This window comes from Balaenoptera physalus, assembly GCF_965194825.1.
Source record: "Balaenoptera physalus genome assembly, chromosome: 11".
Taxonomy (NCBI): Eukaryota; Metazoa; Chordata; class Mammalia; order Artiodactyla; family Balaenopteridae; genus Balaenoptera; species Balaenoptera physalus.
The window spans coordinates 79,229,850-79,246,009 of record NC_138896.1 but is presented as its reverse complement, the minus strand read 5'-3'; the positions used below and the strand labels follow the sequence as shown (position 1 = coordinate 79,246,009).

Below are 16,160 nucleotides of genomic sequence, written 5' to 3'. Positions count from 1 at the left end.
AATTTGTCATGGCAATATCAAATTGCTATAAGGGTTTCTAAGTGTGTATTCTCAATTTGGGTATTTATTTTGTCACGTATTGTAACAAGAGTTTGTGGACTCGCATCACTCTCTGGACTACACTTTGAGAAGCCCTGGTCTAAACTCCTGCTTCTCAGCATTTCCAACTCTAATCACAGAGAGGGTGACTACACAGAGCTGAAGGCCAGGGATGGGGCTAGCTCTTAAGGTCTCATGTTTTATTTTAGTCTTACTCTGAACTGTTCTGTAGCAGTTTTCCGCTAATATAAAAATACTCTGGGACTTCCCTGGTGGCGCAGTGGTTAAGAATCTACCTGCCAATGCAGGAGACACGGGTTTGAGCCCTGGTCCAGGAAGATCTCACATGCTGTGGAGCAACTAAGCCCATGCGCCACAAATACTGAACCTGCTCTCTAGAGCCCACGAGCCACAACTACTGAGCCCACGAGCCACAACTTCTGAGCCCGCGTGCCGTAACTACTAAAGCCCATGCGCCTAGAGCCTGTGCTCTGCAACAAAGACAAGCCACTGCAATGAGAAGCCTGTGCACTGCAACGAAGAGCAGCTCCCGCTCGCTGCAACTAGAGAAAGCCCGCGTGCAGCAACGAAGACCCAACGCTGCCACAAATAAATAAATAAATTTATTAAAAAAACAAAAAAACAAAGCTGATCAAGGGTCTTCCCTGGTGGCGCAGTGGTTAAGACTTTGTGTTCGCAATGCAGGGGGCCCAGGCTCAATCCCTGGTCCAGGAACTAGATCCCACATGCATGCCACAACTAAGAGTTCTCATGCTGCAACTAAGGAGCTGGTGAGCTGCAACTAAGAAGCCCGTGAGCCGCAACTAAGGAGCCCACCTGCCACAACTAAGGAGCCCACCTGCCACAACTAAGACCTGACACAACCAAATAAATAAATTTAAAAAAATAGTCTGAAGTTGTCTTTTCCCTTTAGAAGAAATATTTAAGCTTTTTTTTCCTCAAATCTCAAGTAATTTTTTTAAAATAAATTTATTTGTTTTTATTTTTGACTGTGTTGGGTCTTTGTTGCTGCACGTGGGCTTTCTCTAGTTGTGGCGAGCGGGGGCTACTCTTCATTGCAGCGCGTGGGCTTCTCATTGTCATGGCCTATCTTGTTGCAGAGCATGGGCTCTAGGCACACGGGCTTCAGTAGTTGTGGCACGCAGGCTCAGTAGTTGTGGCTCGCGGGCTCTAGAGTGCAGGCTCAGTAGTTGTGGCGCACAGGCTTAGGTGCTCGGCGGCATGTGGGATCTTCCCGGACCAGGGCTCGAACCTGTGTCCCCTGCATTTGCAGGTGGATTCTTAACCACTGGGCCACCAGGGAAGCCCCTCAAGTAATATTTTTGATACAGGAAAGTGTCTTCCGTTTATCTATAGCTTTGCAGTCTTGGTTTGATTGGCAGATGTAAAGGATAAAATCATCTGTGCCCTTGATAATTTTAAAATGGGAGGAGAGCTGTCTGTGGCTTACCACATGGCATTCGCGTAGGAGGAGCCGTGAAAACAGTGAGTGTCCCAGAAACCAGTGAGTTCAGCAACTCTTCAGTTGGAGGGGTGCTTTTCAGGACTTCGTTTTCTAAGTGAAAAATAGAAGCTTTTGATCTGCTCCAGTTGGCAGTGACATAGCATTTAAAAAAAAAAAAACAGTTTTATTGAGATATAATTCACCCATGTAAAATGTACAATTCAGTGATTATTAGAATATTCAGAGTTGTGCAACTATTACCGAAGTCAATTTTAGAAAATTTTCATCACCGAAAAAGAAACTTCCTGCTCCAGTTTCCTCCTACCTACCTCTCCCCCTCAGCAACCACCTGTCTACTTTCTGTCTCTATGGATTTACCTATTCTGGATATTTCATATTAGTGGAAGTGGTGTTTTTGAAGTCCATTTTGACTTGAAAGAGCCAGTATGATGTAATGGTCAAGAGCACCAGCTCCAGAGTCAGACGTCCTGGGCCCAAATTCTTGCTCTGCCGTTTAGCAGATTTATTTCTTTGGATGATTACATAACTTTTCTGTGCCTTGGTTTCCTCCTCACAAACAGGACTAATAATAGGACCTACGTGAGAAGCATGAAGACCAAATGAGTTAATGTATCTAAAGTGTTTAGGACAGTGCCTGCCACAGAGTGAGCATTCAGTGAAATTGGTGCTCAATTCATGTATTGAAAGGGGGGAAAATCACTTCTGAAAGCAGACAAAATAATGAAAATAATTTTGACCTGGGATTCTGTTTGATTTCTGTTGTAAGAACTTAGTTGTTTGGAAAAGGATGTTGGGGGAAGGTTACAGGAATTTTCTTGGTTTAAAAAGTGTCGGGTTATTAGTTCTGTTTTCTGGGCTCATAAAGATTATCTTAGATTAATTAAAGTGGAACTTTTCCTCAAGCTGTGGGGATTTGCTGAGCAAACTTGCTGTTTGCTTAATCCCTGCTGCTTTATCAGGGAAAGAGTTTATGTGGTTCTTAGTCAAGAAGCCACGTGAAGGTGTATTTTCTTTGGCGAGGTGTCATTTAATCTTAAAATTTGTATAAATTCATCTTTATACATTGATTTATATGAAGAAAAAATAATTTCCATTAAAGCTTTTTACCTTTTTTTTAATTGTTAATAATCAGAAAGCTATGGTGCACGTAGCATAACTTTTAGGTCTTTTTGAATCTTTATAGGTCTTTAGTTTTCTTAGTGAATACAGTGGGTAAGATACTTGGAATTCAGTGCAATCGTAGGTCAGTTGTGGAGATTTATTTTAGAATTATTGCATATTACTGCTGGAAGTGACTTTAGAGATTATCTTATGATGCCCCTTAACTTTTGTTTACAAGGAAATTGAGAACCTTAGGCTAAGTGACTTCTAGAAGGCTAGTTATTGATGGACCTGGGACTAGATCCCATTGACTGTGGTTCCTTTTTCCTCAGATTATAACCTTTCCCTCATGTGCACAGTCATTTAACCATCTTTCATATGTAATCATTATACTGCTTATGTAGAGGTGCACTCTCCTGTTAAATAGGCAAATTGGATGGGTCATACTAGCAAGGTAGATTTATTTTTGATGAGGTTGTAGGTTATCAGGATTGCCCTGCCCTCCACAGGTATCATTTTCTGCAAGACAAATGTAAATAACCTGGTTGCCAATCCGTAACACCTCTTTTCCTATCCTGTTAATAGTGAGGTCAGGATGGAGAACAAAGGTCTACCCAGATAAAGAGTTGGTTTTTCTTTAGTAACCTTTTGTGTGTGAGGGAACAGACTTCTGAAACATAAAATGGGAACCATTTACCTCACTTCACAAAGACACTATGGTTAAAGCCTTTTTGACCTGGTGAACTAGCTCCCTGACCAGTTCTGTACAGCTTGCAGGTACAGCTGGTCATCAGAAAGTTCTTACAGCATGCCCATGGTTTGGGAGTGGAGCCAGGGGTGGGTTGGGATTTAAGGCTATGGGAGCTTCATTACTTTCTTTCCACAAAGCTCAGCATTCCTTACGTTTTCCAGAGGCCGTACATCTTTCTTAAAATCCATTGCATTTTTTCTGCTACACCTTGCTAAGTGTCTCAGAGAAATTAGTGTGTACTTCTCAGTGGATCTTTCTGTCTTCTGAAGAGAAAAACTGAACCATCTGTATATAAATCTGTTGAACTAAAACAATGCTAGGAGTATTTTCCATTATCTCAGGTCTCATGTGTTTTCCTTATTTTGAACCATCTGCTATGACAAGTAAAGAAACTGAACTGACTCACCCTCCAGTCTCCTTTGTTTCTTCCCTCCTCCACCAAAGAAATACTAGTTTCTATAATTGCATTTAGGTATACGTACTGAGTTGCTTTTTTAAAAACTTAAGCATAATATCAAGTTTCTGCTTCCTTTCTGAGAACTTGATGTGCTAAAGAAATATAGGTACTTCTGTGTGTAATAAAATCTTGAGCACATTTTGTATTTAATATAATCTCATTAGTTCTAAATACAGTAACTGGGAAGAATTTGAGTGACAGGCTACTTCTTGTGTCTTTCACTTTTTAGAGTATTTACAGTTTTTTGTAATTATTGCCTGACAGTTCAGGTAATATTTTAAGAGGTTTGCTAAAATGATTGAAGTTTAAAAACTTTATAATTAAAATGATTAAAATAGTAAGTCTATTACTTGGGCTCTTCCTGAGTCTGCTATGTTTTTTTTTTTTTTAAATTCTCATTGTGAAATATAAAACACATATAAGGTCAAGAAATAGAACTTTGCCAACATCACAAAAGCCCCCTCATGTCTCTTCCCAAACAGTATTTCCCTCCCCCTCGCCTAAGGTAGCCACTATCGTGATTCTTTTTTTTTTCAATTTTTTTCTTTTTATTAAAATTTTTTAAATATAATTTTTGAAGTTTGCCTTCCATTTACAGTTATTGCAAAATAATGGCTATATTCCCTGTGTTGTACAATAATCCTTGTAGCCTATCTCACACCCAGTAGTTTGTACCCCCCACTCCTCCACCCCTATATTCCCTGCCCCTCGGCCACTGGTAACCAACCATTAGTTCTCTATATCTGTGAATCTGCCGTTTTTTGTTAGTTTTGCTTAGTTTGTTGTATTTTTTAGATTGCACATGTAAGTGATACCATACATATGTCTTTCTCTGTCCGACTTATTTCACTTAGCATAATGCTCTCCAGGTCCATCCATGTTGCTGCAAATGGCAAAATTTTGTTCTTTTTTATGACTGAGTAGTATTCCATTTGTGTGTGTGTGTGTGTGTGTGTGTGTGTGTGTGTATCATATCATCTTTATCCATTCATCTGTTGATGGACACTTAGGTTGCTTCCATACCTTGGTAATTGTAAATAAGGCTGCTGTGAACATTGGGGTGCATGTATCTTTTCAAATCACTCTACTGATTCTTATAGTAATAAGTTTCTTGCTTTTCTTTATAGTTTTATCACCCAACCATGTATTCCTAAACACTATCGTTTAGTTTGCCTGCTTTATAAAAAAAAAAAAAAAACTCTGTAAATGGATTTGAACAATTTGTGTTCTTTTGTATTTGGCTTCTTTTGCTCATAATTATGTTTGTGAATCAACGTTACATGCACACAGTTTTCAAAACGTTTTAATTACATAGAGAAAATGGAATAGGAAAAACAGTAGAGGGACATAGGAGTTAAGATGCATAGTTTACTAATGGCTTTGCCTCTAACTAGCAAAGATGGCTTAGAGCAAGTCGAACTGTCAGGATCTCTTTTTTCTTCTCTAAAGCATGACAGAATGTGTTTCAGTAACTGATAGGACCCCTTTAGCTCTAAGATGTGATGAAACTGGATAAATAAATGTTATACTGTGCTGCCCTTAATTTCTTTCATTTTTGTTTTCATTAGGTTGTCTTGGAGATACCCAGTTTTGTTTTAGATTTCGACAGTCTTCTGGGAGGAGGGTGTCACTGCATTGTCTCCTGGATCAATTTGAGAAAGATTTACCAGTTTACTTAAAGGTTGGAAAAGTAGTAATAGAATAATGTCTATGTGAGAGGAAACTTTAGAACTCAGTTACTCAGTTACCTCTTATAGCATTCAGAAATATTGTGCTTTTGTTTTGTTACTGTATTATACTGCTGAATTTCCTGAGTCTAATTCATAAGGATTTAGCATATGAGTGAAAGAGACTTTATAAAGTTACTGTTCTTAAAACATAATGCCATTGTGAATTATAGAAATTAGAATGTTGAATTAATTTTCTTTCACGTGTTAAAACTCTTTGTTTAGATGTGGAAGTGGGGTGGTAGTGTACCAGTAAATATCACCCAGAGTTGAAGCTTCCCTGTGGTAATCCCTACCTGCTTTATAGTAGAATTATTGTTGTCTCTTTTTGATTTTTGGTTGTTGTTTATTAAAAACAGTTTTAATAATTCAGATGATTCCTGAGTGTAGAATTTCTGTTTGGCACTTCATACTTTTATCTCTAACTGCATGAAGAACATTTCCATCTGGATGTCCTATTAGCACATCCAATAAGAACTTGACATCTTTTGCCTAAAATAAGTATTTACAGCTTACCTTCCTGGTTCCATTAATGACAGGAATCCTCTTCCAGTTAGCAAAGATGTTACCTTTTGAAATGTCTCTTTTAGCCGTCTTGTCCTTTTCATGACCGTGTGCTATCAGTAATAACATATTCTGTCAACTGCGGATAATAAGAGCTAGTACTTATTAGAGCTTTTTATGTTCTTGGCATTGTATCAATGAGCATATATTATCTTACTAATCCTCCCTGTATTGTTCCAAGAGAGTTCCTTTTGCAAATGAAGGAATTGAGGGCTATTGAGGATAAAAATATTTGCCCAAAGACGTCCATCTTCTGTCTTTTTCAGTGCAATATATCTTACACAGTGTACCCAGCTAAAGTGTACATATATGTTACGTAAAATAAATAAAATCTAAAATGATTACTTATTGCTTAATGAATAAAGAGCTAATGATAGTAATATTTCCTGGTTCTCACTTTTTGGGCCTTCCAAAATAAAACCTTTGCCTTTCAAATTTCCAGCTTAATCTCCTTTCTATACATGTGCCATATATTAGCTAAACTGAACTGTATGCTTTTTCCTGAGGTAGCTTGTATTTTTCTATCTCTGCGTGGTTTTGCTCAAACTCTTGGCCGTCTAAACTTGAAATGTCTTTGTCTTTGTTTAAATCATATCCATCCTTCAATGCCCAACTCAAAAACAGCTGCCTCCGCAACAAAATACTGATCGCCATAGACAGAAGTAACCTCTTCCCCTTGGCCTCTTTGTAACACTTTGTGCTTTTTGCATGGTACCTGCCCTCCTATCACATACTAGTCATTTTTGTACTTTTCTTATCGCTCTTAGTTTGTGATCTCCTTAAGGAACTGTGTCTTACACATCTTTTTATCTTTTCTAACACAATGCCGTGTTCAAAGTAGGTAGTCAAAAAATATTTGTTTAAAAAATAACAATCAAATAAGGAACTGGGCCAGAGTTTATTCCATTAGGATGTAAAAACTTTGTAAGTTTTTTGGACCTTTCAAATTGTATGTTGATAAATATTCCAGTGTTTCATTATTGTTGGGTAAAAATATAACTGTCTCTGTAAGATTCAGATTGGCATTTAACTCCTTTTATTTTCTCTCTTGAAATTTTGCATTAGGATACCTCATAAGACTGATGCCTAACTCAGAATTGTAGGCAGAATTTTTTAAAAACTAAGTATAGCATTGGGGAAAACAGAATTTGATTGTTTTCCTAACTTCCATTAACTACCTCAGATATGAATAAAGAACACAAACAGAGTAAGTTATAGGGGGTAAAATCTGACCTTAGTACTTTAGTTATGATTATTTGGGCAAGCTAGCAGGTTTTTATCTGCCAGTTATTGTCATGATTGTTGTTTGCATTGGTGGAAAAGCATAACTAGCTCTTTGTGTGTACCTCATATCTCAGTTCAAGTTTATAAAGGAACCTGCTTTTAATAAGAAAGTATGGCTATATATATATTTTTTTTTTTTTTTTTAATTTGTCACTTCTTTTATAGAAGGATCCTGCCTATTTTTATGGATATGTGTATTTTCGACAAGTTCGAGACAAAACTCTAAAAAGAGGCTACTTTCAGAAGGTAATTTTCATATACATTAATAGAAAAATATTTTTACATTGTGGTTAGAAGAATAGAAATTATTAGAATGAACAGTCTTTAAAGTGTTTGATATTTTATCTTTAAACATACTAGAATTTATATTTTATCTTTTTTTTTTAGATTGTAGACACCTGTCCTTAGTTTTTTTTGGCTGCATTGGGTCATTGTCGCTGCATGTGGGCTTTCTCTAGTTGGGGAGAGTGGGGGCTAGTCTTTGTTGCAGTGCATGGGCTTCTCATTTTGGTGGCTTCTCTTGGAGCACGGTCTCTAGGCACGCGGGCTCAGTAGTTGCAGCACGTGGACCCTAGAGCACGCGGGCTTCAGTAGTTGTGGCGTGTGGGCTCAGTAGTTGTGGCGTGCAGACTCTAGGGTGTGTGGGCTTCAGTAGTTGTGGTGCATGGGCTCAGTAGTTGTGGCTCGCAGGCTCTAGAGTGCAGGCTCAGTAGTTGTGGCACATGGGCTTAGTTGCTCCACGGCATGTGGGATCTTCCCCGACCAGGGATTGAACCCGTGTTCCCTGCATTGGCAAGCGGATTCTTAACCACTGTGCCACAGGGAAGTCCCTAGATTTTTAACTGCTATTGAATTTTGCCTTCCTGCTATCTCTGTACTAGATTCCTGACAGTAAGTTACAGTTATTGTATGAAACTGTCAAAACTCAGAAGAATCTGTTTAATTTTCACATTTTAGAATAAGGGAAAGAATAAACAGATTGTAACATATTTACAGCTAATAAAAGCCTGCAGTATCTTTTTTTTGAAGAGCTAGTAAATATACTTGATCAACATCTTAGTCATTATTGTTCCCACTCTAAATGTATAATCTTTTTGTTTCTAAAGATATATATATAAATATCAGTTAATTCCAATTTAATCCCAGCTAACAAGGACACACCTTTACCTTTTGTAACCAGAACATGCCCTGACCACTAATTGATGCTTAATGGAAAGATAAAAAGTAGTTTTCAAGAAAAATAGATTTTTAAAAAGTCAGCATAATCTATATCTGAAGTGGTCACAAACTATAAAGTCACAATTTCTAAGAATGTGGCTAAAACCATTGAACTCTAAAATATAACAGTCATAGGTCTTAGTTTGAAAAAGCATCACAATTTGCGCTTTCCTTTTTAGGAAGAGTTCACCTGGCTAATTCCTAATATTGCTTTGCTGACAACAATAGTAGCTAGGCTTTGGAATTATCCATGACATTAGTTTGTTTATAGGAAATTCTTTTTCCTGCACAGCAGGAAAATCTGTGAATGTGTCTTTATGCTCTTAAAATGTAGTAATAAGGTTAAACTTTTGGTGTTCTGCCACTATAGTTTTATGTTTCTTTTAACCATCTACTGTAAAAACCTTTTTATTTTAAAATCCACACTTTTTGCTGAATATGGCTTGTTAGTAATTGATTGTATAAGAAATGGCAAACTTAAATTATAATCATTAAGAAATTAAACATTGTTTCTTTTTTCCCTCCAGTCCTTGGTTTTGATCAGCAAACTACCTTATATTCATTTTTTTCACACCGTGCTCAAACAGATAGCACCAGAGTATTTTGAAAAGAATGAACCTTATTTGGAAGCAGGTAAGTTAAACACTGTGTGAGTTAGGTACCTTTATGAAGGAGTTTAAAATTTTTTACTGGAAATGAATGAAAAAAAATTAGTTAAGAATTTTAAGGACTATATGGTAGGAGAGAGAGGTAAAACAATTCTTCTGGCATATTTACCTACAAACACCAAAGATCCTATCTTTTATTTCTTCTTTTGCAACACAGATGATGCCTATTTTTTAGGATAATAATAAACAAATATTGAGTTGCCAATTCTGATACTCAGAGTACTGTTAAACAGAAATCCTTATGTCACTCAATACAGAGAGAAGACCTCTGCTAGGTGGTGTGCTTTTGTAGCTAATTTTAGTAGTAATAAATGAGTAGGAAAACTCCCTTTAAACCTATTCTGTTGCTTTCAAAACATGTATTAACCAATTTATATCCTAGAACGTAGGTGTATATCTGGTGAAATATAAGATATTTTCAGTACTTTTGCCTTTTATCTTCCATCCTTCCCAGTGTATTTTTTTCTGCTATATAGAAAGCAGAAAGTGGAGTTCTAACTTCTAATGTTCCATTTTTAATATTTTAGTATTTCCACTTATACTAAAGAAATATTTTACTATATCTTTCAGCTTGTAATGATGTTGATCGATGGCCTGCACCAATGCCAGGGAAAACATTACATCTGCCTATTATGGGGGTACTAATGAAGGTAATAATAGCTTATATTTCATTTGTCTCCTTTTTTAGGAAGCTCACACATGAATTTTGCTTTTTAACTTCCTAATAACATTCAGTCCTGTTGTTGCTTTCACTTGTCATTGATGTGAGGAGTTGCAAAGATACCGCAGTTTATCCTGCTGCACAGAACCATTAGTCACACAACTCCAGGGGTCACCAGTCCCATTTTCATCCTGTAGAGTTTACATGATGCTGTCATTCTTATATAATGCATGTGAATGTAAATGCCACCTCCTAGAATTGTGCAACTTCATGGCCCTCCAGAAATGGATGGTATTGCAGAACACTTGTAGAGTTGAGTATGAGTTAGTAAAATTTAAAAGAAATTAGGAAAGCCATTGGTTCTTAGTCTTTTTTTTTTTTTTAATACAGCAGGTCATTGGTTCTTAGTCTTAAATGATCTTTTTAATGTGCAGTTTCAGACCAACATGTCCATCCCAAGGTATTGTTCTCTACTAAGGTTTTTTTTAATACAGTGAATTAGCATTTTGCTCTCAGGCTTTGTATGAATGTGCTGTAAGTGCTTTTGCAATTCATTTTCAAGTTGAACTTATTTTTGGCAATGTTCTCTCTTTAGATGTGCTCATTTCTGTAGGACCTCTGTTCTGTTTTTTCCATGGGAAATCATCAAAAGTAGGTCTGGGTTGAGAGTTCTCATGGTTCCCTGTGAGATTTATCCCATAGTTTGGCAAGCTTGAGAGGGTGTGTTTGGGTGTGTGTATATTAATGAAGCAAAGATTAGAACAATAAACAGGAAGTGGTATGTAGTTCATGTCCTTTTCTGTTTTTCAGCACGTTTGCTTCTCAGTGGGTTAGTGATTTCTGTGTGTATGGGAATGTGGAGACCTTGGTTCACTTACCTTCTGCTGTGACTAAAATATGACTTTAGTTTTTAATCTGACATAAGTATTTTGTTTTTATGGCTTTTTAGGCGTTGTTGAGTGTACCTTTTTAGCATCAGGATAGAGTGCTTCTGATCCCTCATTGTAGCAGGACTCGCAAGTTATAGAAAGGTCATTCTTTTGTAGCCAAAGTTAATTTCTTCTCTTTTAGGTACGGATTCCCACATGTCATGACAAGCCTGGGACAACTCAAATAGTGCAGTTAACTCAGCAGGTAGTGTGCTACTGTGGTAGAATAATCCAGCATATATAGTCTCTTTAACAGAAATTTTAAACTAGCAAATGTAGAGTTTCTTGGGTTTATGATACATTTCTGAATATCACTGAAATATCCCATTAAATAATTTTTAATGAATTGATAATAAGCTTCCTAATGTTTTTCCGATTTTTTTTTCTTGTTCTTTCTCTAGTAGACACTGGAGAACTCAGAATTTATACTGTAATTGTGAGGACAAGGAGAAAATTATCTTTTGAAAAAGATTAAACAAGGTTTAATTCTAACAAAACCTCTTATCTTATCTTAGAAGAGTGGTCAACAGACTTCTGTTTTTAGGAAACTTGAATCAAAAGGATTCTGTAGTTATAATCGCCTTTCATTTTTCCCAAAGTTACATTTGTTCGTGGGTGGGGATGAATTTTTCATTTGAAATGATTTAACTGGTATATTAGCACTCCCATTGTCCTTTGAATTAAATAAAAATGGAGAGCAATAGGAAAACAAATTTTGCCTGTTATATATATCAACTGGTATTATGGTAGTATTTCATACAGTTGAGAATTAATATAACATCTGACCACTGGATTAATGTTTTATCGGTGGAATCTATGTTGTCCTTGACCTTCTGCTGTGTTAGGGGAGACTGTTAAGACCCATTCTCTTTGTAGCTGCTTCTGGAGGAAGAGACTCTTAGAAGACAGGGCAACATGGCTGATTGATTATGAGATAGATAGGCATATTATAAAAGTCAATTTCTGGCAATTTTAGTGACATCTTGTCTATTTTTTTTTTCTTTTTTATCTCTTAGGGAGACACACATATATCTGTTATTTTACCTACTGTTCATGAGGTGGATCTTTTCAGGTAAAGACTAAAAAATTTTGTTAACTGCCTTGTCTCATTTGCTTTATGATATTGTTGTTAATTTCTTTAGAAAGTGAATGTTCCTATATAAAATGTGGAAAAAACTGGAAGAAAATAGTCATGTTTCACATGTTGTAAATCAGTGGTTCATCCCTGACTGCATGTCAGTTGCTTTGACTACTAGGGAAATTTGGATATGGATTGGGTATTACACGGTACACACAAATTAGTTTTGTTTGGTTGGGTGTGAGAATGGTAAATAAATAATTTTTTTTCTAGGGATGGCCTTTTTTGGGGAGTTGGGGGGAGTGGGTTGAGAGAATAAAGTATGATACTCCAGAATGGGAATATAAAAGTGGTGCTAAAAGAAGACTGTGATTTCCCTACAAACCCCTCATTTTAGTAATTCTACACTGCCGTTAATTTGATGCATACCACCAATATCTATTAAAGGTTTCCTCTCTTGAATATTTAATACTTACCTCCCCCCAATAAAAACTACTTTGTGTAACAGATATTACTAGTGTAATACAGAGGTTTCAGAGAGTGCTTCATCTTGTAATTGTACTTCCTATCTGTTTGTGCGCTTGCTGATAACATTACTATACTTCAGAGAAAAACTAATTTGCAACTTTGATGCCTTAAGGGCATCCCACTATTAAAGTCAGTTGGTCAGATGTTTCCATATAGGTCTTTTCCATTTTTCCTTTGCTTATTTTAAAATTATAAATATACATATATAATATATATAAATTATATATTTAAAAAATTATACATGTATACTGTACTGATCACTTTTCTGTAAATTTGTGATTATTTCAAAATTTTACATATATAATTATTTATATAAAATTTATGTATCTATATACAATTTTGAAACAATCACAGATTTACAGAAAAGTGGTCAGTATAGTAAACTTTTTTTTCCTAGAACCATTTGATGGTAAGTTGGAGACCTGATGCCCCATCTTCCCTTAATACTTTAGTGTCTGTTTCCTACAAGTAGGGACTCAATGCAGCCATAAAAATTGGGAAATTAACATTGATAAATTAATACCATCTAATACTAAGATCACATTCAAATGTGTCCAGTTGTCACAATAATATCTAGTTCAGAACCATCTGTTGCATTTAGATGTCATGTCTGTTTAGTCTCAGTCTGGAATAGCTCCTCAGTCTTCCTTTCATGGCCCTGACATTCTTGTGGATTACAGGACAGTTATTTTACAGGAAATCCCTCAGCTTAGGTTTGTCTGGGATTTACTCATGATAAGATTCAGGCTCTGTATCTTTGGCCAGGAGGTAGCTCACAAGGTTGGCTTGCCTCATTGCTGATAATGTTCACTTTGATCACTTTATTAGTGTGGTGTTCTCCAAGCTTCTCCATTGATAAGTTATTCTTTTTCCTTTTGTAGTTAAATATTTTGTGAGGAGATACGTTGAAACTATGTATATTATTTATTTATTGTTGTGTAATAAGTTACCCCAGTACTTAGAAATTTGAAAGAACAAACATTATTTCACACAGTTTCTGAGAGTTAGGAATCTGGGGACTGCTCAGTTGGATGGTTCTAGTTCTAGATCTCTTGTGAGTTTGCAGTCAAGATGTCAGCTGAGGTTTTAGTCAGTTGGACAAGTGGGGCTGGAGGGTCTGCTTCCCTAGAAAGCTACTTTGGCTGTTGGCTGGTGGTCACAGTTGCTTGTGACTGTTGGCAGGAGACCTTCATTTCCAGCCATGTGGACGTTTCCAAAGGGCTGCTTAAATGTTCTCACAACATTCAGCAGGTGATCTGAGAGAAAGCTGAAGTCACAATGTCTTTTATGACTCAGGCTTCAAAGTTGTATATTATTGGGACTTACCTGGAAGTCGAGTGGTTGGGACTCTGTGCTTCCATTGTATGGGGCGCGGATTTGATCCTTGGTCCGGGAACTAAGATCCCACATGCCACACGGTTGGGGTGACCTCGGAGCACAAAAAAACCTCCGAGTGATTAAAGCTTAGGCCCACTAGCCAAAGCATAATATCACTTATTGATCCAAAAATTTATCAACGGAACAAGTTACCCTAGGGATAACAGCGCAATCCTATTCTAGAGTCCATATTGACAATAGGGTTTATGACCTCGATGTTGGATCAGGACACCTCAATGGTGTAACCGCTATTAAAGGTTCGTTTGTTCAATGATTATTGAAAAAAAAGTTGTATATTATTGCTTTAATTTACTCTGTTCATTAAGTGCAAGCTACTAACCCAGCCCACCTAAGAGGGCAAGAAATAGGTTCAGTGCTTTAAAAGGAGTGTCAAAGAATTAGTAGAAATATTTTAAAACATTGCACCATGTATGTATATCTGTATGGATTTCTGGTTTCTTGTTTTATTCAACAGGTTATTAAAATCCATTATTCTCATCGGTTTTCATGTTCAAATTGTCCCCAGTTTGGCCAGTGAGAATCCATGTCAAGCTGGCCTCTGTTTTTCTTTTTTTGTCATATCCTTTTCATTCTTGAAACACTAACTTGTTTGTTCCAGGCTTATCTTTTTTTTTCTCTAGCTAAAAAAATTGATATATAATTCACATACATAATATTCACTCTTTCAAAGTATACAATTCATTTGTTTTTAATATATTCACAAAGTTGTGCAACCATTACTACTGTCTAGTTCCAGAACATTTTCATCACTCAAAAAGTAACCCTGTACCCCATTAGCAGTTAGTCCCCATGGCCTCTTCCCCGCAGCCTCTAGTAACCACTAATCCACTTTGTCTCTTTGGATTTGTCTATTCTGGACATATCATATGGATAGAATCATACAATATGTGACCTTTTGTGTCTACCTTCTTTCACTGAGTATATTATTTTCATGGTTTATCCATGCAGTAGTATGAATCATTACTTCACTCTTTTTATGGCTGAATAGTATTCCATTGTATGGATATACCACATCCAGTAATCCATTGAAGGACATCTGGATGGTTTCCACTTTTTGGCTGTTACGTATAATGCTGTTGTGAACATTTGTATATAAGCCTTTGTGTGGGCATATGATTTCAGTTCTGTTGGGTTCCAAGATTATCTTGTATTTTCTCTTCCCCAGCCCTGGAATCAGCTACTTAGTAGAGAATAGGATTTAGAAGTCAAGATCTGGGCACTAGTTGTGCTCCTTGCTAAGGGAATATCCCTCTCAGTGGACAGAGCTAAGGAAAATATGTATCTGTAAATGCATGTATACATACACACTCAAATATAGTAAACACTTTTACATACATGTTTATTTCTATATCCATATATATTGAAAACTATAAAGTCACACCAATACCCCTAATTCCAGTGCAACATGGCAGGGTTCACTCTACTTTTTTCCCTTTTCATATTTGTATTTCTTTTCTCTGACAGAGGAGCTACATCCTATTATCCTTGATTCATTTAATTATTTGATCGGTCCCATGTTAGTAACCGATCTCTCGTCTCTGCTGCAACCTTCTCCTCTGAGAAAATGCCTTTCTTATCCTTCTTGGGCTCTGACACTGCCCACCTGGCTGCTCTTCTTCATGAACACCCTCCTTACCCTGCTTAGGCCCTGCTCCATGCCTGATTGACCCCCCACGTGGTTCCCCTCTTGCCCCAGTCAGCTTCTATACCCCACGTTAGGCCACCTCTCTGTGTGGATGCCATCCTCACCCTGTTGTGCTCTGACTCCCAATGCCAAGCCAGCCCCCACATGGATCCCTCCTTTCCCTACTTGTGCTTCTACACCTTACTGCAGGCCACGCCTCCATACGTTCACCCTCATTCCTCTGCTCTGACACCCCACCCTGGACAACCTCCTCAACCCACTCTGGCTCTGACCCTCTGTACCTGCTGCCCCTCCATGCCCCTCACAATTCCTGGGCTCTGTCACCCCAAATCAGATCACCTCCACACATGCACACCTTTCTCACTACATTAGGGTTCCAACACCCCAACGACAAGCCACCCCCTCCACATGGATGTCTGCCTTATCTCACACAAGCCCTGATACGCTCTTCAGGCCAACAGGGCTCTCTTTCCCTCCTGGCAGAGATGCCTACCATGCACTGTGTTTTGCTGTAGGATTGAATTGTTTAGGAAGGAAGGAGGAAGAAGAGCTCCTTTGCCTTATCCTTGAACTGTTTATTGTTTTTATTTTTGGTTTTTTGCCCTTCCTTCACATTTCTCTTCTTG

At 37.3% G+C, this 16,160-nt stretch overlaps 1 protein-coding gene across 10 annotated transcripts in view; it reads left to right on the top strand.

The window, feature by feature from the left end:
* DENND6A (DENN domain containing 6A) overlaps nt 1-16,160 on the top strand; it is a gene marked incomplete at its 5' end in the record, with an annotated part of 53,542 nt that overhangs the window by 17,156 nt on the left and 20,226 nt on the right. For 9 of the 10 annotated variants that reach the window (XM_082412257.1, XM_082412255.1, XM_082412261.1 and 6 more), the window contains 6 exons: nt 5,403-5,515; nt 7,575-7,655; nt 9,155-9,260; nt 9,866-9,945; nt 11,028-11,090; nt 11,902-11,957. In XM_082412257.1, coding sequence (XP_082268383.1) covers nt 5,403-5,515; nt 7,575-7,655; nt 9,155-9,260; nt 9,866-9,945; nt 11,028-11,090; nt 11,902-11,957 — 499 coding nt within the window. The remainder of the gene's footprint in view (nt 1-5,402; nt 5,516-7,574; nt 7,656-9,154; nt 9,261-9,865; nt 9,946-11,027; nt 11,091-11,901; nt 11,958-16,160) is intronic. The other variant, XM_082412258.1, reaches the window with a different exon arrangement.